The sequence below is a fragment of the Callithrix jacchus genome, chromosome 2, assembly GCF_049354715.1.
Source record: "Callithrix jacchus isolate 240 chromosome 2, calJac240_pri, whole genome shotgun sequence".
Classification (NCBI taxonomy): domain Eukaryota; kingdom Metazoa; phylum Chordata; class Mammalia; order Primates; family Cebidae; genus Callithrix; species Callithrix jacchus.
In genome coordinates this window covers 38,263,038-38,290,558 of record NC_133503.1, presented here as the reverse complement: position 1 = coordinate 38,290,558, position 27,521 = coordinate 38,263,038, and the positions used below count along the sequence as shown (strand labels likewise).

General features: G+C 50.7%; 1 protein-coding gene across 8 annotated transcripts in view; it reads left to right on the top strand.

The window, feature by feature from the left end:
• NRG2 (neuregulin 2) overlaps nt 1-27,521 on the top strand; it is a 197,834-nt gene that overhangs the window by 122,730 nt on the left and 47,583 nt on the right. For 2 of the 8 annotated variants that reach the window (XM_054252544.2, XM_078360793.1), the window contains exon 1: nt 12,783-12,960. The exons of the other annotated variants lie outside the window; for them this stretch is intronic. In XM_054252544.2, the coding sequence (XP_054108519.1) occupies nt 12,858-12,960 (103 nt within the window). In that variant the 5' untranslated portion in view covers nt 12,783-12,857. Of the gene's footprint in view, nt 1-12,782; nt 12,961-27,521 lie in introns of those variants that run through there. 8 annotated transcript variants of the gene reach the window in all.

Below are 27,521 nucleotides of genomic sequence, written 5' to 3'. Positions count from 1 at the left end.
CACCACCACGCCCAGCTAATTTTTTGTATTTTTAGTAGAGACGGGGGTTTCACCATGTTGACCAGGATGGTCTCGATCTCTTGACCTCGTGATCCACCCGCCTCGGCCTCCCAAAGTGCTGGGATTACAGGCTTGAGCCACTGCGCCCAGCCATGGTGAGCAATCTTACTTCTAAGTGGGATTTCAGGTATTATATATACCCAAGATAAATGAAAGCATATGTCCACATAAAAACTTATACACAGATGTTCATAGAAGTATTATTTGTAATACCCAAAAAGTAGAAACAGTTCAAATGTCCATCAATTGTTGAACAAATAAATAATATCGGGTATATATACATATAATGGAATATTATTTGGCCACAAAAAGGAATGCATACTGATCCATGCTACAACATGGATGAACCTGGAAAACATTATACCTGGTAAAAGAGGCCAGTCAAGAAAAGCCACATATTGTATGATTCCATTTATATGAAGTGTCCAGAACAGGCAAATCTATAGTGACAGAAAGTCCATCAGTGGTTGCCAGGGGATGAAAGGGACGGCAGGGGAGGTGGTGCTGAGGAGTATGAGGTTTCTTTTGGGGATGATGAAAATGTTCTAAAACTTACTGCAGTGATGGTTACACAGTTCTGTGAATAGACCATAAACAGTGAATTATGTACTTTAAATGGGTCATTTGCATGGCATGTGAATTATATCCCAATTAACCTTAAAAATACAGTTATAAGGGGAAAATTAATGGTGGGGAGATTTTACAGAAGGCTTTAAATGCCAAGTTGAGCAGTGAAGACTGGATTCTCTGGGACCGGTTTTCTCTAAGTGTGCTTCATATACTGTCTGCCTTGAAATAGTTACCAGTACTTGGTACTGCACCCCAGAGACTGTAATTCAGATAGTTTTCCATGGGATCAGTACTTGCATTTGTAGCAAGCATCCCACAGAGGCTGCTGGCTACAGCTGATCAGTCTTGCTGCCTCCAGACTCTGCTCCATTCTGCCCTGCATGTTGCTGCCAGAAGAGCCTCCAAGAGTATAGTTTGGGTTGGGTCACCTTCCTGTTCAGAACCCTTCAATATCCTTTCATTCCCTTAGCATGAGCTCCAGGTGCTCTGGGCAGCCTGCTTCCCACCCAGTCTTTCTAGCCTTATCTCCATGACTTCCTACATGTCAGTCAAAATGTAATATTCATCATTCTCTGAACTTGCTTTGTGGATTCCCACTCAATGCCTTTGCCAGGCTGTCCCATATTCCAGGAAAGCATCTCCTATACTCTCATCTCGTCTTCTGGGATACAAATGTCACGTGATCCTTCCTTTCGTTTTAACTAGCTGATCATCTAGAATTTACCACACAGTCTTTCATAATCTTTTAAGCTATGCAGGTCTGATGCTTGTAAATCAAAATATTCAGAGTTGTTATGAGAAAACACCTGTGGATCAGGCAGTGCAGCCTGACACCTGGTCAGAGTGCAGTACCAGGAATAAAATCCTAGTAGCAATTTCCTCTGAGGAATTCAGCATCCTCCCTGGTGATCCAGAGATCAGGGGTCTGCATCAGGCACCAGTGGAATATAAGCAGGACCTGGGGGGCCCTGGCTACCATCCAGTCTGTCAAGCCTTAGCAGCTTAGCTGGCGCCACCTCCTTACAGAGGCTGGAAACTGCTGAACTGAATCCTCATTTCAACTGGTGACACTGAACAGAAATACTCTCCCGATTCCATTGTCCTCTGTCCTCTGTCCATGAAAGCATCCCATCTCAGTAGGAGAAGAGAAGGCTGCAAAGCCCTTCACAGCCTATTTGGTAATAAGCTCTTAAAAATAAAATGATGGTTGTTAGATAATTATTTTACAATACAACAAGAGCCCCCTTGCATCCATTTCCATAATTACATTAAGCCAGTTTATTTCAAAGAAGCTTAATGGGAAACAAACTATTAATTATCATTTGGTCTTTTCTCCCATTGCCCCTTCCCCCTTGAATTACTGGAGCCCACACCCTGGGGCCATGTATGGGGGTGCAGGGGATTACAACCTTGAAGATGGGAAGGCCAAGTTTCACTGGGAAGGAAGAATAGAGAGCAATGGAAGGTACAAGGTTGTGGTGGCCCCTGTAACTAGCCAGGGAGCCAATGCTGCTGTACGTCCACTTCTTTAGACCCAGAGTGGAGGAACTGGGAGCTGTAGGGCAAGCTGAGCCCAACATGGGCATGTTCCCTGGGGCCTCAGAGCTAGTGGGTGGGGCGGGCACCTGGGCAAACAGAACTAAGAAACGGGCAGGAATGAATCAAAGACAGCTTAAATATGCAGAAATGTAGTTCATACCTCTGGGCAAAACTAATCCCAAACAGAGTTATGTAATGGGCAGGTGGTATATGATAGAAGGGATGAGGCTGTGAGGTATGAGTGAATGAGAAACAGAGGTTGAGAATGGAGTGGGAGGGTCCTGGGGAATTTGGCAGAGAAGCTCATGAAGCTGTTGCTTGGAGGTGGGTGTGCATGTGTGTATATACACATACTGGGAACCCTGGAAAGCAGCAAGAGGAAGGTAGCTCTGAATGAGGCTGAGGTCTATGCCTGGTGTGGCCTTAAGACCACTCCAGATGTGTGCACTCCTTACTCCTAAGGTGTTAGGGACAGAGAAGGGCCTGAGGGCACAGGTGTGGGGTTTGGAGCACCACCCTTATAAGTTAGTGTACCTCCCTGTGACCACTATACTCCCACCCCGAGCTTGCTCACATCCCATCTCCAGCCCTTTCTGCTAATTGGAATCTTCCCCTTCCTTTTATAAGAAATCCATCATGACAGACACCCCAGGTCCGCCCCCTTTTTTTTTGAGACAGGGTCTGTTACTCAAGCTGGAGTGCAGTGGTAGCAATCTCGGTTGTTCACAGCAGCCTCAACCTCCCGGGCTCAAGCAATCCTCCCATCTCTCAGCCTCCCGTGTAGCTGGGACTACGGGTGTATGCCACCATGCCTGGCTAATTTTTGGATTTTTTGTAGAGAGTTTTACCATGCTACCCAGGCTGATCTCAAACTCCTGGGCTCAAGCAATCCACTCTCCTTAGCCTCCCAAAGCACCGGGACTATGGCCTTAAGCTACTGCACCTTGCCCCAAGTCACATTTAACTATCCCTCCAAGGAACTTCCAGGATACTTAGTCTGATCTCTCAAAGGAAATTGTGCATAAGTTGCTACTGCTATCTTAGCTGTGATTTCTGTCCATCTGCCTAAGTGTTGTCTTCCCTCTAGATTGTAAGCTCCTGGAGGACAGGCTCTTTGTATACTGTAATGGCCAGTACCGTGCCTGTCACTAAGCAAGTGTGGAGTAAGCATTGTCTGGTACTGAGCCTGGTAGCCCAAGGAGCAGGCAGGGGAAAGGGCACAAAGGCTCTGGTAGGGGCCCCTTGGGCCATTCAGCTATGAATCCTTTGGCTGCCGGGGGAGCTGCTGGGCCTAGAGGGTGGGTTAGTAGTGTTGAAACGATAGAATAATTTTGGGGAAAATTGTGGATAAAATCATGTAAAGGAAGTACTCCGCTGGACATCAGTCAGAAACCCAAAACAATGCAAGCGATTAGACGAAGGCTTGTGGTGGGCACCTCAGTGACCATAATTTTCAGGACGCACTGCTTCAGAGTAGGTGGACAGGCCACCAGACACATCAGAAGCCTAAGTGACTCAGGCAGAGTGTGGGAAACAGATAGAGGGGTGAGCACAGATTCACAATGCCATCAAGATCAACAAGTTGTATGATGAGTGGGGTGCTGATTAGCTGCTGTTGTTTAGAAGCCTGTGAAGACCTGAAGCATCCAATAAGCAGGCGCAGGGGCTCAGAGCTCCCAAGGTCATGTGTGTGCCTGCTACTTCCCATGTGCAGCCTCACATACATCCACAGACTGGGCTTGGAAGCGTAGAAGTTTCCAGAGAACCAGTAGTTGACCTTCAAAGGTGGGAGGGAGGCTGGCAGAGGGCCATCTGTAGAGCAGCAGCTGACGGCAAGGAACAGAGGTCCTAGAGCTAGAAACGTATGTGGAGACTCAGGGCTCCTCTTTGAAGATTTACTGCTAGAAATGCCCTTGGAAAGCATCTCAGTTTTCCTTTGGTTCACAGGTAAGTAGACATGGAGGCCCAAAGAGAAAATATGACTTCCCCAGGAACCATCAGAAGAAAACCAATTGATTCAGGTGTCCTGACCCTATCTTCATACCATATCTGCTTGGAATTTTCGTATCCTGCTCCTGGGCAAATTATGGTATTTGCAGTCCCAGGGTACCCCAAGAGCCAGCAGTCTAGAAGGTCTAGTGGTTCTTGCTTTGTGATTAGTGCTAGAACTTTCATAAGCTGTAAGTGCGTGCTCTGAGGAGAAAGATTGGGGTGATTTGGGGCAGTAGGAAGGAGGGCAGAGCCAGAGCTGGGTCTCCAGGGTCCCTGAGACCTGCCATAACCATTATGAAGGTAGTGTCTACAACATTGTCCATTGGGGAAATTCCCAAGAGGGCTAAGTGTGGCATGGGAACCAGCACCCAGACCAGGCCAGGGAAGTTGGGCTGTTGTCCCAGGAGCAGCCAAGCCTGGGGTGGGCAGGGCTGGGCTGGGTTGGGCTAGGCTGGGCAGGGCTGAGAGAAGAGAATTTTTTGCCTCTGGGCTCACAAATGCCTATATTGGGCAAGGCCTCTTGCTTCCTTGGGCGGTGACCAGGAGTCTCTCCAAATTTGCCAGCCTGGCTTGAATTGTCTCTCTGCCTGGTAAGACACTGCATCCTTCTAGAGGATCCCCCTCAGTCCTCAAGGGACTAAGAATGGATGCTGACCCCAGCAGCCTGACCTCCCAGAGTGGACAGAGATGTGAGCAAATTCCATCTAAGAGGCTGGGCTGCTCATTACCTCTGCTAGGCTAGGATGTCCCCACAGTAGGGGACAACTGTTTCTGGGAACCTTGGTTCCTGTGGGTTGCTGATCCATGCAGTCACTGTGCCCCAGAGTGGTGTAGATAGTAGCTAAGGCCTTGTTCATGGTCCCCACAGCCCCCAGGCCAGCAAATAAGTCATTATATCATTACATAAATAAATTATGTACTTACATAGGCCTTGGTGTGTAAGTGCCAGTTATTATTGTTGCTGTGTAATTATGCAGTTAGCTTGATGAGGGAGGCAGATAGAAGGGTTGAATCACCCCCCCATCCTGCGGAAGGTAGACAGGCTCCCACCTCTCTTCTCAGTGGGAACTGTGGCTCTGGGTCACCCAAGATAAAGTGCAGGAGTCTCCCAGGTGTCTCCCTGCAGATGGGGCAATTTACCACAAGGCATGCCCTAGAAGAGGCTGGCAGCAGGAATCCAGGCAGCTTACTCACCTGCAGCAGGGCCTGGTACCATGCCGTGGGCTTTCTGCCAGCTCCTGACTGCCTCCCCTAGCCTGGCAGAGGGGCCTGCAGACAACAACCACAGAAGGTGGGGGCTGAGAGATCATGGGGATGGGAGAAGGGCCTGTGGACAGAGTAACATCTCTTCTTCCTCATGGGGCTGAGGGCCATCTGCTCCTCTACTCCCAGACCTTTCCCTCTTGCTGGCAGGTTTGGAACCTTAGGTTCCTCGGGTGGGAGGATCTCTCAACGTCATCCAGCCCAACCTTACATTTTCTAGATGGGGAGGCAGGCCAGAGAGGGAAAAGTACTTACCCAAGAGCACGCAGCAGGCCCTGGGGACACTGGGATTAGAGCCTGGCCTACCTCCAGGGGCCTGTGCTCTGCTGGCCTCCTTTGTCTTCTTGTTCACATACTGTCCCCCACCCCATTGTTGGGGCTGCTCCAGCTTCTCACTTCCTCTCCCCATCCTGCTCCCAGCCCTGTCCAGGCCTGCCTGTTGCCTCACCTCTCCCCTCGTTTGCTCTCCCATTGCTGCCTGGCTTCCTTCTCCCGGCCCCTGGAGCCAGGGGAGGCTCCCCATCTTCTCTTCGGCCAATGCTTTCTTCTCCCTCTTGGTCCCTCCCAGTTTGCTCCTGAGGCTCCTCCTGTGATGGGCCTGCCTCATCCCTTCCACCTTCTGCTCTCTCCAAAGAGGGTCTGAAAATGAAGCAGGGAGCATGAATTCTCTTCTGGGTTTGGGATTGGGTGGGTTGAAGCAAGAAGAGCCTCCTAAATGGTGGGAGTGGGGACAGAGGTGCCCACAGCAGCTCCTACAACTGGAATCCCAGCTTAGGCACTGTAACATCTGATCTTGTATCCCATAGGAGCAAAGGAAAAGGGAACAGGTTCAAAAAGGCATGGCAGGGCAGTGCAGCTCAGCACTGTTGGCACGGCATCTGGACATAAGGAGCTGCCTAAGACTGGGTCCTTTTCAAGTGTCCTCATTTCTGGGAGATCAGAGATGAATTTCCTCATCCACTCTGAAATCCCTGTGAGAAAGGCCTGTGGGGCCATTTTTTTGTTTGTTTTTGTTTTGAAGGGGAAACTAAGTCTTGCTCAGAACATCACAGTCTTTGGAGGACTGGGTCTGGAGTCTGGGTAGGTGGATATCAATTTTTCAGCTGTTTCAGGGATCAGTGAAGTTCATTCATTTAACGAGGAATGTGTATGTGCATGTGTTGAGCAGGCAGGCACAATTCTGAGGGGAACAGCCAAGGTTTACAGGGCTGTGTGTGTCTCTAGAAGCATTCTCACCTGGCAATCAAAAGCTTTTCTGCAGGGATCTATAGCTCTTACTCCTTCAGCCATCCAGATTCTTGTCACCTTTCTGGGTTGGCTGGCAGAGGAATCTGGAAGCATGTCTCCCTGGTTCGCAGCCTGAGTGCCTGGTGTGGAAAATGACTTTTTCAGATTAACCTAATCTCAGGAGCAAAACTGGGCCCTAACCCAAGTGTTCTAGTATCCAAGCTTGCCCTCTTTATCCAGACCATAAAGCCCCATTCTTTCTGGCCACCTAGTTCTCTGCACTGACCGAGGGAGGTGGAGGCATGAACAAACTTTTTAAAGAAAAGAAACCAGGGCCGGGCGCGGTGGCTCAAGTCTGTAATCTCAGCACTTTGGGAGGCTGAGGCAGGTGGATCATGAGGTCAAGAGATCGAGACCATCCTGGTCAACATGGTGAAACCCCCGTCTCTACTAAAAATACAAAAAATTAGCTGGGCATGGTGGCCCGTGCCTGTAATCCCAGCTACTCAGGAGGCTGAGGCAGGAGAATTGCCTGAACCCAGGAGGCGGAGGTTGCGGTGAGCCAAGATCGCGCCATTGCACTCCAGCCTGGGTAACAAGAGTGAAACTCCATCTCAAAAAAAAAGAAAAAAGAAAAGAAACCAGTTGCGGCTTACTGGGATGCTGAAGCTACAGGCCATGATGCAGATTTGGCAAGAGACCCTATCCCTCAGCTCTGATGCGGCAGGGGGCTCTCTAGGCCTGGGAAGCTGGGTCTGGCACCCATGTACTCCTCAGGATCTGACTGGCTGCAGCCAGGCCCCCACTGCATCCTAGAGTTATGTGGGGAATGGGCTTCCAGGCTTTGCATAATCCTTCTGGATGACTGGGGATTTCTCTGGTCCTGCAGGGAGTTGCATTTTGATCTATTTCCTCCTCTGACAGCCTCACTAAGTGAGAGTGTGCCTCATGACTTTGAGGCACTAAAATCAGGGTGGCTAAGGGTAAGAGTAGCCTCATTTTCTTCAAGGCCTTTTAACTCACCGGCAAACATACCATGGGCTCAGGGATGGCTTCTCCTGGGATGGAGGGAGTGGATTCAAGGAACTGCTTAAGGCTCTCCCTAATCAGAGGCCACTGATGCTCTCCCCCAAGAATTCTCATGAAATAGTGAGTCTGCCGGGCATGAGAATTCTTGGGGGAGAGCATCAGTGGCCTCCGATTGCTCACAATGGCCAGGCACAGTGGCTCAAGCCTGTAATCCCAGCACTTTGGGAGGCCGAGGCAGGTGGATCACGAGGTCAAGAGATCGAGACCATCCTGGTCAGCATGGTGAAACCCTGTCTCTACTAAAAATACAAAAAATTAGCTGGGCATGGTGGCGCATGCCTGTAATCCCAGCTACTCAGGAGGCTGAGGCAGGAGAATTGCCTGAATCCAGGAGGCAGAGATTGCGGTGAGCCGAGATCGCACCATTGCACTCCAGCCTGGGCAACAAGAGTGAAACTCCATCTCAAAAAAAAAAAAAAAAAAATTGAGTCCAAGGGGAGTGGGCAAACTTCAGCATGGTCCCCAAGACCCCTCTGCAGGAGAATTTTATAGGTAAGACTCGGAGTCCCAAAGACTCAGGCTGGGGAAGCAGTAGTGTGGGGTTTTTTCCCCTTTCACTCAAAGGCATTTTTGCACATGACTCAAACAAGTCTAAACTTTCCTAAACTTCAAAGTTTGCCCATGGCACAGCCTCAAAGTAGAAGGGAAAATGTTAAAAAGAAAAAAAATGTTTGTAAGCCAGTTAAACATTGTGTTTTTTCTCCTTAAAGGAATTGAATTAACTTGTTATGTTACTATTAGTGTCCCATTGTGAAACTAGGGTGGGTCTTTTCTGGGTGATATGGTCTCTGGGCCCATCCCCAGGACCTCCTCACTCTGCATGAGGTTGTACAGGGCATTGCACAACCTGTGGTAAGAGGAAGGAGTTCCCATAGCAACAGGTCTGGCTCACAGGGTCATTCTCAAGCTCCTGGCAAGAGCCCTGGTCCAGGCCAGAGGTGCTTCAAATGCCTGGCTGTCCTCCCTTGCCTGAGAAGCCTTTGCTGTGGGAACTGGGAGGCTAGGGAAGTGGGAGTCCAGCTGGCACACCCCAGGGTGCCACGTGACTCTCTCCACCTGCCCGTGATCCAGGCACTGAGCATCAGTCATAGGGCTGTGGGGACTGTGCAAGTCCTGAGGCCCGTGGTAAGGCTTGAGGGCTGGGGGCTTTCTCTACCACCTCTCATCTATCTTCTTGAGTAACACCATAGAACTGCACTTGAGTGTGAGCTCTGGGTGCCCAACTGCATAGGTCCCTAACCTTGCTCTGCCACTTACTAGGTATTGACGTAGACAAAAATTACCTCACCTCTCTGTGCTTCAGTTTCTTCATCTGCAAAATGGGGATAATAGTAGACCTACTTCATAGTGTTGTCGAGAATTAAGTGAGTTAACACTATCATATTAGTGACTCTTCCTCCTACTCTTTTCATTGCCTTTACTGCTGGTTCAGGTACTCCCTACATGACCCTCAAAATGTTCAGAGCCTGGCTCATAAAGGGTCTAAGGAAATATTTGATGGTTGACCTGCTTCACTGGTTCCCTTGTCTCCACCATCTTCTGCTTCCCATCCATCCTGCACATTCCAGTCACATTAATTTTTCTAATACACAAGTCACTTCTTTCCTCAAAAAAGCATCCTCAACTTCCCATTATTTAAATAAGGTCCAAAAGCCTCAGCTGGCCATCCAAGTGTGTCTCCAGCCTGCTCACAAGCACTTTAGTCTCAGAGTAAAGAGCATGGGCTCTAGTGAAAAATAGCAAAGGCTAGAGTCCTTGCTTTGCTGCCTCCCAGGTACTGACTGTGAATGAGAAGTCTCATTACCCCTAGCCTTTGTTTTCTCATCTGTAAAACAGGAATAAGAGTTGACCTTCCTCACAGGATTGTTGTGAGGATGACAAGAGATTAAATGTGTAAAGTGCTTGGCACTAGGCTGGGGCAGATAGCATGTGTCCTGTAAGTGTTTTTGGTATGTATATATTTGCAGCTCCCATAGTTTCCTAACATAAACCTGGTCTGTTCATTGTCTGCTGGGCAGATGTCCTCTCCCTCGAACTTTGCCATATCCCACTTATCTGGAATCCCTCGCCTCCCCCCACCCCCATCAAAATCCTACCCATTCTTCCAAACTCTTCTTCAAGCCCAATCTCCCTCAGCACTAGGTCTGGATCCCCCAGCCCAGGGAGAGTGCTTGTGCCCCCTTTGCATTTCATGGCATTTCTGACTCATATCATTCATTTGATGCCAAGCCATGAGCTGCTTTGGACGGCAGGGAGAGCTACCCCCAGAGAGAATGTCTTCAGCTGCCCTGCAGTCTCCCACTTTGAGCCATTTTTTTCTTGCTGATACTCTTGGCCATTCTTTACGAGTGAAAAGGGGGTGACTTATCTATCCCACAAGGAGGCACTTACTACCTACCATGTACTGGATACTGGGGTCATAATCCTAAAGGGGCTCTTACTGTCATGGAAGAGATGGCGATGGAAACAAAAAACAATACGAAGTCAAGTGTTTTTCTAGGGATACATTAAAAGAATTCAGGAAGCAGAGGATCTCACCATTGCCCTCTCCCACCCCTCACATACCTACTGAAGAGCTTTCAGTAGCAGACTGCTGCTCTTAAAATTAAACCCTAATGTTTTCATTGAAACTACAACTGTCCTGCTTGATCTGACCACTGCCTGCCTCCTCTCCAGCCTCCTTTTATAAATTTATACCATTCCCTCACAGACTCCTCCCACAAACCCCATGTGTACACACACATCCCTTAGACACAGACATACACCCATATGTTCACACACCTCATGCACATAGGCACCCATGTGCACACTCACACTCATACACACATCCCATACACACATACTCACACACACCCCTCCGCACACTCTCTTGCAAAGGAACAAAAGCTCCTTCCTGCTTCAGGGCCATTGGATGTGCTTCTGCCAGAATACTCTTCCCCCACTATCCCTTTAGTCAGGCCAACTCCTACTCATACTTCAAATCCCAGTTGAAGTGTTTCCTGGGGAAAGCCTTCCTTCACTACAGTGTGTTTCCTCTATCAAGCGGTATGTCAACATACATAAAGGTTTGCTGAATGCATGTCTCCTGAATATTTCACACAAATTTTAATCCATCCATTATTTGTGTAATTAGCTATTTGTCCGTCCCCACTAAACTTTATGTAAGTAGGATCCATGTCTGTCTTGCTCACTGCCATATCTCCAGGACCCAGCACTGTGCCTGAAACACAGTTAGCCTGACTACCTATGTGCTAAACAAATTAATACAGAGATCAGCTAGGCCAAAAAGGGAGGAAGGCCATCCTGGGCAGAGAGATTAGTATAGTATGTGCAAAGGTATGAGAGGAGACAGAGTAAGTGTATGTGGCTTGTAGGTCAGTGTGGCTGAGGTATAGGCTCTGGGGCTAGTGAGCTAGGGCCAGGTAGAATAGAGCTTTGGACACCCATGAAAAGTTTAGGTTTAACCCATGGGTTACAATGAGTGAAGTGATCTAGTTTGTGTTTTAGAAGGCTCACTCTGATGGCCTTCGAGAGGTCAGAACTGAGAGGCAAGACTTCAAGCAAGGAGACCATTGTCTGTGGTATAGGAAGAGGGAGTGAACTGAGGCAGTACCCGAGTGGCTGAGGAGGGAGGGACATGAGTGCCGTTTTGGAAACGGAATGAGCAGGGGTTGAAGCAGAAGTGAGACCTGGCCCCTGGCTCTGGCTCTGCCCAGGGCCCCTTGCTGCCCACCTCACAGAGAGTGACACTGTGTGAAGTGAGGTGGGTGCTCGCTCTCCCTCAGTTGGGGTGGGGTACGAGGGTTGTCTCTTACACTTGGCCTCCCCAGAGCTGGCCCCTGCTGAGACAGGCTTGCGCCCTGAGAGCACCGGAGATCAGCCCTTTGCATGGCCATCACCTCCAGCTTCCCCCTTTCTGTGCTCCCACCCCACAAGTTTGGCCTCAAGTTCTGGCCGCATCCCCAGACAGCCCTGGAGCTCAAGTCCCTGGCCTTGACCCAGAGTCCTAAGCCTGCTTCAGGCTCTCCTAAGGAGAACGCTGTCCAGAGAGGCCTTGGGAAGCTTCCTGAGGAGACAGAGGACTGGGTGAGATGATCTTTGACTTGGATTCTAGTTGGGATGGCTGTAAGGGGACACCTCAGGCAGCGCTAGGCAGGCAAACCGCAGGCTCAGGCTTTCTGGGAGCCAGAAGGGGGAGAGCTTTTGCTATGTAACCCTTTCAGCACCACACCCAGGCGGGAGGCAGGACGCTGTCCTCTCCAGCAGCCCCTACCCAGTAATTGAGTGGGGGCGGGGAGTCTGTTTGAGTTCACCTCGGTAGGCCTCGTAGAGAGGAGCCAGCTGGTGCCGGCAGCCTGGGCTGTCGGAGTTGCAGCCAGAGTGTGTGTGTTGGGGGACAGGGAGCTACAAGCCACCTGGGGCACCCAGGTTCCCTGCAGACTGCAGCCCGCCCTAGCTGGGAGGGGCTCTTGGGCCACAGACCCCCTGCTGCCAGGCACAAATGGTGGCTGCGCTAAAGGTGTTCCCCAGATGGCGATGTCCCACGGGGTTGAGGCCAGTCCTGCAGGGATGAGAGGCACAGGCAACCCGCCTGTACGGTCGGGGGTGCCTGGAGGCTGTGGAGACCCACTGCAAGAGCCAAGGGTGCTCGCTACCCCGTGGGCTGGCTAGCGGGCTTCATTCTGGCCCCTTCCTGGGCCCTTTTCTCGCTGTCTCCCCACCCCCATGCTGTCCTTAGCCTGGCCCTCGCTGGGGGATCTCTACTCCGCCCGCTCCAGTCATGCTCAGGCCCCCAGCCCAGCTCGAGCCCCCTCTCAGGCGAGGAGATCTGTGGAGCCCTATTTGGGCGCCGGTCCTGCCTACCTCGGTGGGCCGGGGGAAGGGGCCGAGGGCCCAGACCGACCGCCCACACGCCCCGGCGGCACGAGCCCGTGGAGGGGGGGGCGAGGGCGGCGGGCGCGGGAGGGGAAGAGTTAAGGCTCGCTGCTCCCCTCCCCCGGAGGGTGTGACCGCCTATAAGAAAGGCGCCGCGCTCGGGCACTGAGGCTGCAAGCGGCGGGGGCGCAGCGCAGCAGCGTAGAGCTGAGGACGTCCCACCGCCTGGGACCCCGTGCAGAATGTCGGAGTCCAGGAGGAGGGGCCGCGGCCGCGGCAAGAAGCACCGAGAGGGGAGGAAGCGGGAGCAGGAGAGGGAGCCGGAGCCCGACCCGGGGGAGAAAGGTAGGGTACCTCCGCGCGCCCAGAAACCCCGTTTCCCTGGGAGAAACCTGCCGCCCGCTCGCCCGCCCCCAGCGCCGCGCGGGTGAGTCCGGGCTGCTCGAGCGGCCGCCGCGGTGACAGGCATCGAGGGCGCGCGTGCCTGAATGCGAGCGGGTCGTCGCGCCCGGGTGGGCAAGGGACTGCGTGCCAGGAGCCCGGAGGTGGCTGTGCGCGCCTTTCTCCGGGCAGCCGCGTCCCTACGGAGGGGCGGGCAAGAGGCACTGCACGCCCGTACCGGCCTGCAGGCGAGCAGCCGTGAACGAGCCGGGATGGAGCCACGGGTACCAACGGAAAGGCAGCGACCGAGCAGACCCGGGGCCCGGCCTGGCCACCGAGCGCTCCGGGAGCTGTCACCGCCTTCCCTTCCTCGGAGGGATCGGAGCCCTCGGGCTTGCCCCCACCCATGTGCCACACCCCCCTCCGTTCTGCTCGGCCATTGGAGCGTGGGCAGCAGCGCCCGCCAACTCCAGAGACTCGGAGGGGATGCCCTGCCCCGCTCGCGAACCCCAGGGAGTAGGGGAGCCTCTGCTTCTGTGACAGATAGTTCCCTCGGAACTGGACCAGACATTGAGCAATTGTCCCTCTTTGGTTTTTGGGAGTGACTCCCTTGGGCCTTTGGATTCTGTCCCCGCCTGGAGCAGAGCCAAGATTTGCGACCCATTTTCGTGCCCTCCCTGGGCAGCTGCAGAGTGAACGAGGAGTGCTCTGGTCTCGGGCTTCTCAGAGGCCCCGGGCATGCACATCGTCTCCGCAGAACCAGGCTTGCACGGGGGCCCGATTAGGGAAACCCTGGATTCTCCATTCTTTTCTCTTCTTCAGGCAAGCGTTCTGTTAATTTTGTGCTAATTTTACGTGTTTTATATTAGTCACAGGCGAGCCATGTTCAAATGCTTCATCTCCATTTAATCCTCATAACAATCCTGGGAGCAGGTGGTCCTATCTCCGATTTTACAGAGGGAGTAACAGAGGCTTACTGAAGTTAAAGTAACAAAGTACGTTCCAGAGATAAGACTGGACTTCAAAGTAGCATTCTCAGGACAAAGATGCCTATCTTGCTGGGTCTCTATCCCCTCACTGGAGTGCCCACCATATCAGCAACATAAAAATGCCTTTGACTGGAGGCATAAAAATGCCTCAAAAGAGCATTTGACTGGGAGCTGGAAGGCTTCGATTCTGCTTGAGAATTGGCCAAATCCCTTTCCTTTCCTGAATTTCTGTGCAACGAAGGAGAAGGGGTAGCAAGGCTCTCCGGTCTCTTTGGGAAGAGTCTAGGCTTCAAACACTGTTTTCAGCAGTGTATAGAGAAGCAGCTAAAGAAACTTAGAGGCCAGAACTGTGTTCTCTTATTTTTAAGAGAAAACCTCTGCCCATTTCTGCTGGACAAGTGTGTCTTAGAGCTCTCCCCAAGGACATTGGTGGTCTACTATGAGGAGCCTGTGGGTCAGCTCAAGCTGGGCTGCTGCAGTGTGGGATGAACTCCCAAACTGAGATCTGAAAGAATGCAGGGTGCCTCTTCTTAGGATAGAAAATTTATGGATTTGGTTCAATGAGCCACCTCCATTACCCACCCCACCCCCACTTCCCCTACATCCTACCTTGGGCATTTTGGAAGGCTGGCTAGGTAAGGGCACTCTTTCAATGTCAAGAATGCAGGAGCTGAGCTAGTAGCATACAGCACTCGGTGGGCTTCAACTGGTGGGAATCACTAGTGCCAGGGAAACGTACATGGAAAGTATGAGCAAGTAATTCACTAAAACCTTCATCTTCGATGTAGGGTGGGAATCTGGAAAGTGGGAGGGAGAAAGAAGGGGAGAGGGAAGGGGACACTAATTAATTGGCTCCCCCTGGTCCTTGACGACACACTCAGGTACCTCTCTCCACACACACCCAGGCCAGTGTGGGGAAATGGGCTTTTCCCCTGCCTCAATGCAGGAGTCCTGGGTGGGGCCAAACTGCAATTCCATGACTCACTGAGAGTTTGTGGGGCTGATGCCTAGTATCCCTAACCCAGGGCTGGGTCCTCTCACCCCCCATTTCCCCTTTTCCCCAGCTCATAGCCTTGCCAACCTTGGCAGCAGTGCTGGGGGCATTGAGTAGTAAGCTCATTGATGGTACAGTGGAATGGCATGGCTGGAAGCCAGGCACCTGGGGCTCATCCCTGTTGGGCCTCTGTGTGACCTCAGACATTGCCCTCCCTTTCCTGTAGGTCTCTAGATATGCAGTCTACTCTCAGCCCTCACCTACATGGGAAGGGCAGAGTATGAGCCTTCATATCCAGTAACTCTGAAAAGACCCAGAGGAGGAAAACTGTCAGATTGGGGGAGTGGGTACAATTGGCCTTAAAGAAAATCAGAATCCCTGGAATTACTGTGTTGTTTTAAAGAATGACTTTGGAAGGGGATTCTAAGTTACCAGCCTTTTCTGTGTGCACCAGTTGGTCAGGGTTTAATAAAAATGTCTCCTCTGCTAGAGGTCCCCTAGGAACTGAGAATCTGAAGCTGCCTGTAGGCAGACATGGGGCAGGCTTTGGTCTTCACCAGAGTGTCCTGGAGTGTGATGGTAGATTAGTGTCACTAGCTGAGGGCTCTGGACACATCTCATTTGAGATCCCTGGACACAGATAAATCTTTCCAAGGTCTTTCTTTCCCATCTTTCCTATCTCCTGCCTCTGATGAAGATGCTGCCCTGACTTCTGAAACAAACTGCCTTCTATAGGCTGTCCAGGACCAGGTCAGAGGTGGGATGTGCTCATGTGCATGTGTCGGAGCCACATGTGGGGGTTGCTTCTGGCAGCCTCCACCTCTGGTCTTGGCCCCTGGCTGACCCTGCTGAACCAGGCACCCGGAGCTGTCCTCCTGCCACTCTGGAGCTCAGCCTATGCCCCATGCTCTGCTCTGGCTCCCTGGCACCTCGGGGTTCATTGCAAACAATAACAACAAGCAGAGAGTGACTTTGTACTTCCCAACAGTCTTTCATCCTGAGAGCTCAAAGCAGTTTACAGACCAGGACTCATCAGTCTTCATCCCAGGTCCCAGGCATTCAGTGGGGGTGAAGAGAGGAGAGAGAGCTCTAGTCTTTCCAGACTGGCACAGAAGTATGGCTGGGGTAGGGCTGTGAGTCACCCAGGATGGCCAGTAGATCTGAGATAGAAATAAAATTGGACTATTGGCTTTAGGTCACAAGTAGAAGGGATAGTCCCCTTAAAAGAGGACTTCCTTCCCCAGGTGGAGGCCTAGGCCCTCTGGCCTGGGTGGGCTCATTGAGTTGCTGGAGGAAGAAGCAGCAGCTTTTTGGAAGCAATCCCTTGGAGTCAGATTTTGCAGGAATCCCAAAGTGATGCCTGTTGCTGCCTTCTTCCCCTTGTTGCTGGGAGCTTCAGGGCCAAGTCAGAGAAGCCCTAAGCCTCTGACTTTAGGGCATTACTAGAGTGAAGATACATGGAGGAAAGGGTGCTGGGCCACCCTGGGCCGGCCCTAGCCCTGACCTCAGGGTTGGCTTCCCAGCTGCTACCCATACCTGGTCAGCCCCACTTACTCCGCTAGATCCTCCTCTGTTCTTTAGCCCACCAGGCTGGCCTGAGGGATTGCTACTGTAGGGAAGAGGGGCTTAGGAAAAAATGAAAAACAACCTCTGACAAAGCATTGCCAAAATATGAGACCTGGGCCCCATTAGAACCACTTATTGTGTTTTCTCATTGTGTTTTCCACGATTTCTGAGCCAGTAGCACACCCTTTGTAAGTTGATGGGAAGCAAGTAGCAGCCTATTTTCCCAGTCTTCCTCCAGCCTAGCCATCCTCTCATCAAGACTTCCAGGCTCTGGCCACCTGGCAACTACACAAACTTCATAAACTACATGTGCTTTCACTCACTTTTGTGTATTCAATTCTACAAGCATTAACTGAGCTTCTATTATGTGAATAAACCATAGGCCCTGCCTTCAGGAAGCTCAGAGACAGATCCTTATACAACTACCTATGATCGGAACCGAGAGTAAGACCCGAGATAAATGTGCAACATATGGTGAGGAGAGGAATGATTCGTTCTCCTAGGAGGGTGTAGGGAGGACTTCACAGAGGAGATGACATTTGAGCTGAGCCTGGATGGTGAATAGGAATTTACCAGGGAAAAAAAAGGAACTTCTTAGAAGTAGAAACCTGTCCATGACCAAATTGCATTGGAGACAGGGAGACAGCTATCAGTACTGGCATGTAATGAGTGCTTAGTAAATAAGCTGATACTATAAAGGATAGGTATTATTTTATCGTCCTCACTTTACAGGTGAGAAAACCGGGGTAGAGAAAGTCCCATGATGAACCATGAATTAGTGGCAGGAGGGGATCTAAGTTCAAGTCTGCCCCCTGCTCTGCTTCAGTCATGCACAGTCCACCTGGCTCTGGACTCTTCCATGCGCCTCAGCAAAAACCAGGGAGAGCCAGAGGATCTTTGCTGGTCCACTTGGAGCAGACCCTCCCTATCAGGTCACCTGGTCAGATATCTACTTCCTGGGCTCTTGGGTGGGGTTTAGAGGCTACAAAGATAAGCAGGTTGGGTTCCTGCCCTCACAAGGAGCTTGTAGTGTGACTGTGGCCATAAGGTGTGAACAGGAACCATGGATGCTGACACAGGAGGGCAGCCCTGAGGCCTTGAGGCTGCACAAATAGGCAGGAGCTCCTGGAAAGATAGTGGTTTATTATGGTCAAATGCCTAGCCAGAAACCAAGCTAAAGGTCTAGAGTCTGGCTAGATCTAGCACCAGGATGGGTAGATGTCTGGTCCTGTGGAGCTCTTCATGCAAAAGATGAACATTTAAATTAGTAGGAACCTGACTTGAAGCACAAACTGGGGACTTGTTAGAAATACAATTTCTTGGGGCCTACCCCTGACCTACTGAATCAGTAACTATGGGGATGGGGGCCAGTAATGTGCATTTTACCGTGCCCCTCCCCACTGATTATGTTTAAGAAACACTGATTGAGCTGGGTGGCCCAGCAGAGTCCTGTGGAGGGCCTGTCAGTTCCACAGGTGTTCACCCAGCTCCTTGGTATATGGGGCTTGGGGTCTGCAGTGCTAGCTGAGATCCCGTCACCTGGCAGGACAAGATAGACATGAACAGACCTAATTCCACTTGCAAGGCCCAGAACAGGTAGAAGAGATGAACTCTAACCAGAGGAATCTGAGGAGGCTTCGTGGAGGAGGAAATGGGATTGAGGCCAACTTTGGAGCATGAGAAGGACTTTGGCAAAGGGGCTAGGTGCTCAGATTGAAGAAGTCATGTAAGCAGGTATGGAGGCTGGGAAACAGGGGATATTTGGGGAAATAAGGCACAATCCAGAAGGTATGCTGCCAACACAGTATGTAGGAGGGAGAGACCAACAAGGCCAAACAGTGGATTTGTGAGTGCCGGGCTAGTGAGTGTGGACTTATCTGAATCAGCAGGGAATGAAGGATTCTGAGCAGGAGGGTGACCTGGTCCAAGCTGCTCTTTAGGAACCATAGCCACCCCCAGAAAGGACGGGAAAAGGGAGAGCACAGTCAGGAGCTCCTGCAGTAGCCCCAGCTGAACGTCAGGATGTGCGTGTGGTGATGGGTGGGTAGAGGAGGCCACAGACTTTGCCTCAGGATATCTTGCCAGGTGAAAACACTTTGGGAGGATTCTGGGGATTTGGGCCTGGCAAAGGGGCTGTGACTTCTGGTGCAGTCAGGTGAGGCCTGGATCTGAATTCACAATTCACTCCCTTCACTGTAAAGATGGAGAAACTGAGGCCCTGAGAGGGAAGTCCACACACCAAGGCAAAGGACTTGACCCTATAGGGCAAGAATAAGGGCAGCAGCCTGCTCCCCGAAACCAGCCACTGCAGCCTGGGTCTCACCACTCATGCTTGCGGTACAGATGGATTCCTCTCAGTTCTGTGAGTGCATCACGGTTCCTTCCGGCCTTGTTCCTATGAACCTGCCATTCACTTTTCCTGGCATATGTTCTCTCTTAGCAAACTCTTGCTCATCCTTCAGCCTCAGCATAGGCTTTGTTTCCTTCACAGGGCCTCCCTGGTCCCCAGGGTGAGGAGCACATTGCTCAGCTAGAGTCTCCATCCGGGCCAAGGCCACATCACCTTGACCCTCAGCACTTGAAATGTGTTCAGTGTTCAATCCATTCTTGAATAAACACATGGAAAAGAACATTTTCAAGCTATTTCACCCTTGTATGTGGAGACCTGGCTGGCCTCTCCTGTTCAAAGAGGTCAGTCTCATGGAAGGAGGCTGCCCCAGTCGAGCTTCTTGCCCAGGCTGCAGCCCCTTAGTGATTGGGCAATGGTAGGCTGAGCAAGAGTCATCTTTCAGTGAAGGCCCCGACTTCATCATCTGCTCTGCCATTCTAGGGCAGATGCCTGTTTGGGCTGATGGGGAGGGAGAGGGATGAGCTGGGGAGGAGAGTTGGGTAGGAAAGGGCTCTGGGATTACCTGTCAAGGGACCCCACGCTCCAGCGAGTGCTCACAGTCATCTCGATCTGGGCCACTCTGAGGCACCCATCAGTTACAGTCCAGCCTTATATCATTAATTCATTTTCTTGGCCTGTGATCAGTGAACACCTACTCAGTGGCAGACACCAGGAAACATGGCCATGCTGCAGCACATACCCCACCCAGCTCCTCACAGTCTAGAAAGATAAGAACCTGATTTTCTCCAAGGTGAGAAGCCCCGAGAAGAGCATGTGAAAGGCTCAGAGAGTCTGTATGAGGCAGAGACTGCTTCTAGCTGGGTGGATTAGTGAGGGCGGTGACATCTGAGCTCTCGGGGGATTTTGATTAATAAGAGCTGCAGATTATTAAGCTATCTCTCTGTTTCAGGCACCATGCGAACTTCTTGACATACATTAACTTCATTTAATTCTCAACACAATCTTAAAAGGTGCATGGGATTGTCCCTGTTTCACAGACAAGGAAATAAAGGCTCAGAGAGGTTAAGGAACTTCCCTAGTTACACAAGATGCGGGGCAGAGCCAGAATGCAGTGGCATCCATCTGGCCCCACAGCCTGATGTCTGACCCTCTCAACTCAGCTTCCTGTGTGAGGGATGACATTTTGGGGAAGCAGGAGCAGAGGGCATGGAGGCAGGACAGAATGGGCAGGGGCATGTTTTGAGAGCAACCAGTGATTTGGTTTGCCTGGAATATATGATTCTTGAAGGGAAGTGATGGGGAATGTAGAGAGGCATGTTTGGGAAGGAGGCAGGTTCACTGACCTAGCAAACATGCCCTGAGGGCTCTGGCTGCCAGGTAAGGAAGGTGGGCGGCCTTTCTCTTCAGACATCACAGAGCCAAGGAAGGTTTCTGAATGGCCATGAGGCACATTGAGTTGGAACTGCCAAGTGTACACTGTTCGCGTCGTGGTACCGCCGCATGGGGAGCAGTACGGCCTGAGCCAGGGCCTGGCAGGTGATGGAGAGTTATGAGGATAAGAGGATTGGTAGAAGCCAAATGGACTCAGGCTTTGGGGAAAGTCAAGAGAGACACAGGGTTGTCATGGATGACAAAGTGACTGAAAGAGGGAATTCAGGAGAAGGAGCACACTTGGGAGAGAAGATGGAGAAACTGGTTTTCCACATGTTATATTTGAGCTAATGACTAAATATCCAGGTAGGAAGGTGTTCATTTTGGGATGAGTTCTTTCCAGTCCCCTTGCCCTCACTAGCCTGGACCACAAGGACCACATCTTAGCCCTCCCAGGGTCCCAGGGTGCCTAACCTGGGACTTTCATGCTTGTAGCTGAATTTGAAGGGAAGGAGACAGGGCCTCTGGCAGCCTGGGCCCCCTGTGCCTATGGTGAGCACATGAGCCTCTTCCTGCTCTACATCAGGCCAGCTAAGACCTTTCTCCTGAAATCCAGCATTTCTTCAAAACCTTATACTTTTTTTTTCTTAAAAATCCACATGAACTTAACACGTTTCTCCATCATATGCATTTGTTCTAATATAAAGGTGCTACTTTTCCTTATTAATAAGCTTGGCAGATCCTCAGAAAGAGGCCCTGAGATTATCCTATGGCTTTGCATGTATCCCAGTTTCAGAAGCCAGTCTTTTCTGCGTGTATAAGGTGCTTCCCCCTTTCCCCAACCCCTGCTACATTTCCCCAAGAATCAAAGCTTCAGAAACAACTTTCTCCAAACAGGTGAGGAGGCAGGAAGCACAGGCCCACCCCAAAGAGGACAGGGCTCTGGGAACCCCTCCTTGGCCCTTTCTGAATTCCCCAAGCAAGAGGCGGCCTAGTCCACCAATAGCAGGTTCTTTCCACAGAGCGTTCTCCCGGGCCAGGGCCCAAGACTTTGGCCCAGAGCCCAGTCTTCCCCAGTAGGGAGATTAAACAGTTTGGATTGGTAACAGTTTTTCAGAACTGTCATCTCTGCTTTGTCCCCAACCTCTGCCCTTAGCAGCTGAAGAGATGATAATGGTCAGAGGCCTTCCATCCCTCCATAGAGAGCTTTCTCTTCCTTCATTCCTCTAAAATAGACAGAGCGTGGTTTATAAATGAGTCAACTGAGGCCCAGAGAGGCTAAACTACTTACCTAAGGGCCGACAGCTGAGAAAGTGGGAGACTGGGACAAAGACCTGGATTGCTGTGTCCTCAGCTGCCTCTCTTTCCCCTGTTCCTGCTCTGCTTCCTCTGTGCCTCATCCGTGCCAGCTCTAGGTGTCTGCAGCCTGTGCCCCAAGCACTGCTAAGAACCCAGGGAGACTGAGGCATCTGTGCTGAGTATTTCTATGCCTACCCCAGCAACTGCTGCCCTGCTCTGTGAACCTGTGCCGTCTCTCACAGACATAGGTGACATCCCCCTCCGTCCCCACTCTCTGCTGCTCATGTGCCACACTGTATCCCAGCCCTGCACTGGGTGGTGCACTGCGGCGTGGACCTGCCTGACTCTGGGGACTAGGCATCTCTCCCTGGCCTTGCAGAGCCCTGAGGAGGCCAGTGTTTCTCTCAGGATGCTTGACTCCTAGCACAGGGGGCTATGGGTGGGAATAGTGTTGTCCCTGCTGGTCAGGCCTGGGCCTGTGCATACCTGCTGTCACATTGCAGGTTGGGTGTCAGTGGATGGGTGCTTCTGTACGGGCAGGTGACAAGTGAAGCTTTAAGGCAGGAATCATTTCAGTTGGTCTTGGTGCTGCCAAGTTTTGCCTCCTCCTCCTCCTCCTTCCTTCCCATTCCTCTTTACCTGCCCTCCTGGTGCAGTCTGCCTTCCCTCTTTAGTTCTCATCCCAGCTGGCCTGCCTGTTTTCTCCACCTTGCAGCTGAAGTGTCAGGCACCTGGGCTGCTGAGCTGAAAGACCATCAGGTCTGGGCTGGTTTTTGCTGGTGCGGGGAAGGTGGTCCTCTTTGAGGCTCTGCTCATTCCCCAGCCTCTGTGGGAGCCCTCAGCAGGAGGCAGAGACCGACCCAAGGGCCAGGCCATGCCTCATTTCCCACCAGTAACTGGTAAGTGCCTGGTACATCATAGGGACTGTTGCATGTGGGTATTTGTTGGATGGATGTAAGAAAAGGGCAAAGCCAGCCCAGGCGTCAGGCTGGGCCTAGATGGCTGAGATGTGGCTCATGGAAAGCCAAGCAGCCCAGTTGGGAATACACTCCCTTTGGGAGCCTGTCCTGTGAGTGTGAAATGGCTCTTCTGCAGGCCATGAGGAGGATGCCTGGCTGCCTAGGCTGTCTGTGCCCACTTAAACCAGCTGTGTTTTTAATTTAGTGGGTTTTCTTTTTTCCTCATTTGAACTTGGAGTCTGTAATTAACCTCCAATAGGTTGCAGTCACTTTGTGGGTGGGAGAAGGGTGGGAAGGGGGCCGGCCTGCAGCTGGCCAGCAGCAGGACAGTGGGAAACTTTGATGCCAGGCAGGCTGGCCACATTGTCTCCAGGTGTTGCTCTGCAAAGGGGACTGCTCAGCCTTAGTCATGAGGTGAGGATCATTAACCCTTTTAAGAGCCTGCTGCCCCTGCCCGCTGGGTGCCGGGAGGGAGGCAGAGCCAGGTCCTTCCTGGCTGGGTTGCCCAGCCATGTCCTAAGCGTCTGTCTTGCTCTCAGATCTGGGTAGGCTCCGCACCCACCGCCCACTGCCGAGAGGAATGAGGTTAAGCTGCTGGCAGCAGCGGCACCTCCTGGCCTCAGGGCTGGGATGTGGGAAGGAGCAGTCCTGGTTGTCGCTGTTGTCGCTATCTTTAATGAGGTGCTTTCTGGGGATGGCCTGTCAAACGGATACAGGCCAGATGCCCTGGCTTGGCACTGGGAGATAGGAAGCAGAAGCCACCAGATACCCCGTGGCCCAACTCATGGCAACCATGGGGCGATGTCCTAAGGTTTTATGGATTCTGTTCTGGCAGAAAATACTTTTGGGGAGGCCGAGGCCATCCTTGAGAGAGCTTCTTCTTGTTCTTATAAAGCTGCCAAAGGAGATCTCCCCACACCTCCACTACAGTAAACCCTAGTCCTATTTAGGTGAGCCCTCTCCCAGGAGGAAGAGAACTGGATAAAGTAGCCTCTGGGCTTCCCCTAAAATGAAGGAGTATGGGAGCTCAGCAGAGGGGCTTGGTCTGAGGAGGAAACCCTAGGGGAAGGGAGAGCCACCCAATACCCAAAGACCCGCCTGGGTCATCAGCTTGTCGCCTGCCCCTTTATCTCTGGGGAAGGAGCCACTGCAGGGATCAGGGTGTCAGTGATGGTCATGGGTGCAGAGTGCTGGGAACTTCCCCCACTTCTTGTGCACACAGAACTTCCTCTTGCTTTTGCTATATGCCTGTCATCTGTCCACTCTCCTGTGTGCTGGACCTTTGAGGGTCCCCTTTCTGCATGAGAAAACATGCATGGACCCCCAGGACTGCTGCTCCTCCCTTCAGCCACAAAGCTGAATTTATGGAGAAATTCATTGCTATATTGTTATTATTAGCAGAACATTGGAGACAACCTAATACACTCATCTGAACAATGAAATATTATGCAATGATCGAAATGATTCTAGACTTGGAAAAATGTTTGGAATGTATATTGACTGAGAAAAGTAGGATATAAAGCATTTTGGAGAGAAAAGTCTTTTGGGAGACATTTGAAAATGCCTACTGTGTCTTTCTCTCTGGTGGTAATTGAATGGATTTAGATGTGTTTTTCTTTTTCCTTACTTGTATAATTTTTTCACAACAAAAATGTCTTATGTAACAAAACAACAACAGAAGGGGACGAGCTAAACTCTTTAGGGAGTAGGGGGTGGTTACTGCATATACAGCTGGATCATTTCTGTCTGGGGCCAAACACAGAACCTGGCTCATAGCAGGCATTCAATAAACAGGGTAAAGGAGAGGTGCTCAGTACTCAAGGGCTCAAGTAGCCATGGGCTTGCTGCCCACCCCTCCATCTGTCGGGAAGGAGCAGCGGTAGGGATCAGTGTCGACTGAATGGGGAATAAATGCCTGCCCACTGCATTGCTTCATTTCTTTCCTTGACAGATCCCATGCATCCCAGGAAGCCTGTTACTCTGCTTGGCTCAGGTCTGGCCCCAACACATTCTCGGGACACGGTGCAATGGTCTCTACACCCATACACTAGCATTGCATTCTGGGCCCTGGGCCTTGTATTGTTACAAGAGACACAGACAATACCTGACCTTGCTCAGAGAGGGTGTCTAGGTAAGGGGCTGGCCTAGCCCAGTCATGTCTGAGGCCCCATAAGAACTGTCTCTGGGTGCACATATGTCTGCTGTGCAAACAGCCCCTCAGCCTTACCCCACATGACCCCAGGGGCTGGTACTAGATCCAATGGCTAAATGATGCATAGAGAAAGGATGGTGGCTCAGAACAAGAATGAATTTAAAACGTAGAAAGTAAGATCAGATCATCCCCCAACTTATAAGCCTCTATTGCCTTCCCAGCACACCTACAAAACAAATCCAGGGCCACCTTGGGGAGGTCACCTCAATCTTTGCCACAGAAAATCTGGCAGGGCTCTAGGCCCAGGAGTTAGGGTCAGGAGGGCATTGTTCCAAGGCCATCTGGCATACATTCTTCTCTTTCCTGCCACCTATGCTGCCGCCACTGCCCCCTGACCCCAAGAAACTTTCCTACAAGGTTTGCCCGACCCTGGCTTTCAACTTTCAAATAACTGCAAACTAGGATTTCTGTGAGCAAAAGACCAGGACTGGCAGTGCTAGAGCAGGAGGCATGGCTTTTAGCACCACAGATGATGAACTGTTAAGAGCTATAAAGGAAAACTCTTTGTGAAGAACATGGCATGATTCAGATGTATGGTTATTTTTATTTTGTCATGCTTTAAACCAGTGCTGTCCAATAGAAATACAATGTAATCCACATATCTAATTTAAAAATTTCTAGTAGGCACATAAAAAGATTTTGTTTTTCTTTTAATGCACAAAACAAATCCAAACTTCTCATCCTAGCTTGCACAGCCCATGCCAACCTGGGCCCTGCCTACTTCTCCAAGCTCCCCTCACACCCTGCCCTCCTTCTACTGTCTTCCAGCCACTTACGCCTCTTTTGGCCCCGTGAACTCACCAAGTCCATTCCCACCTTAGGGCCTTTATCCAGCTGCATTTTGTTTTTACTGTTGCATATTTAGTGCTGGTTTTTTGCTTGTTGTCCCCCTCACTAAAATTCAGGCTCCCTAACAGTAGGATGTTTACCTCTTGGTTCAGTTGAATGAATGAATGAATGAATGAATTCATTTGGAGTGAATTGAATCAATTCATAGGAACAGGTGAACTAGATAGGGTTGTTCCAGAGTGAGTGGACTTTCCAAAAATGGCTGAGTCACACATGGTTCTCACTAGATGGAGTGGGCTTCCTGTGATTTGAAATGCGGTCCTGTGTTTTCCATTGGTGGCCAGCAATGACTTTGGAGCTCTCAGTTCCTCAGGCCCTCTAAATTAGGGCCATGTCTACTGTTTCTGGGGACAGTCTCTATGTAACACATCCCCCTAGCCCATCATCATCATCGCTAAGCAGTGGCCACAGGCTCAATGCATAGTATTGTACTGGAACTTATGTCAGGAATCAAGATGGTAGAGTAACCTCTGCTTCCTCCCACCAGGTGCCACCACCATCCCCACCCTGTCTTGCTGGGAGGGAAGTGGCCCATGGTGGTGGGGACAGGTGGTTCCCTTGTCTCTAAGTTGCAAGAAAAGTTAACACATTCCAAGTGGGATAAGGGGACACTTTAGCACCTGAGATGAGCTCTCTGTGTTGTGTCCCCAGATCACAAAAATGGGGAAGGGACTAGTTGGAGGTCACCACTTGACCAAGAAGTTAGATCATCACCAGGTGTCAACCCAATCTTAGCACAGAGCCACCTGTGCGTATGTGTTCAGTTTGTAACCAGTCAGTGAGCTATACACTTACAATATGTGCACTTTCCTGAATGTATGTCACATTTCCAAAAATAAAGGAGCACACCTGATGAGCCCTTTAGAACCCACAACCTGAACCCATACTCACAGCTTCTGCTTCAGAATGCCTAGGATATATCACAGGTATCTGACTTGTAAAGCTTCCCATGTGATTCTGATTAGCATCCAGGGTTAAGGCCTAACATAAGCAGTGACTGGGGACTCCAGAGCAGATGAAGGAGGGAGTGGGGGGTGGGTAAGGGAAGGAAGATAAGGCAGGATTTCAGTCACACTTAGAATAATGAAGTTCCAAAACAGACAATAGGGCCGGGCAGGTGGCTCACGCCTATAATCCAAGCACTTTGGGAGGCCAAGGCGGGTGGATCACAAGGTCAAGAGATCAAAACCATCCTGGTCAACATGGTGAAACCCATCTCTACTAAAAATACAAAAAATTAGCTGGTCATGGTGGCGTGCACCTGTAGTCCCAACTACTTGGGAGGCTGAGGCAGGAGAATTGCTTGAACCCAGGAGGCGGAGGTTGCAGTGAGCCGAGATTGCGCCATTGCACTCCAGCCTGGATAACAAGAGCGAAACTCTGTCTCAAAAAAAAAAAATACAACAGATTGATAGATTGATGCACATAGAATCTCTGGATGCCAAAAAAAAAAAAAAGAAAGAAAAAGAAGAATCAGCAATTTAAAAAAACAGGTAACTGGGGGGAAAAAACTTTGTAGCAAAAGGTTAATAGCCTTAATATTTATAAAAAGCTCTTACAAATCACTAGGATGAGCACTCAGTAGAAAAACAGATGGCGTGCATGAACAGGCAATTCAAAAAGAAGAAATACAATGGGCCAATACAGTTACGAAAAATGTTCAGCCTCATCAGTAATCAAATAAATGCAAATTAAAACAACAAAGAGACATTACCTTTTGCCTAGCTAATTGGCAAAGATTAAAGACATGATAATACCTTGTGTTGGTGAGGGTGTGGAAAAAACAGGCACTGTCATTCACAGGGGGGAGTGCAAATTGGTGTAACCTTTCCAAAGGGCGATTTGGCAATGTGCAAAGCTGAGGAAGACTGTGTACCTTCTGACGCAGCAATTCCACTTTTAGGAAGATCGCCTTAGGAAATAATTGTGAATAATA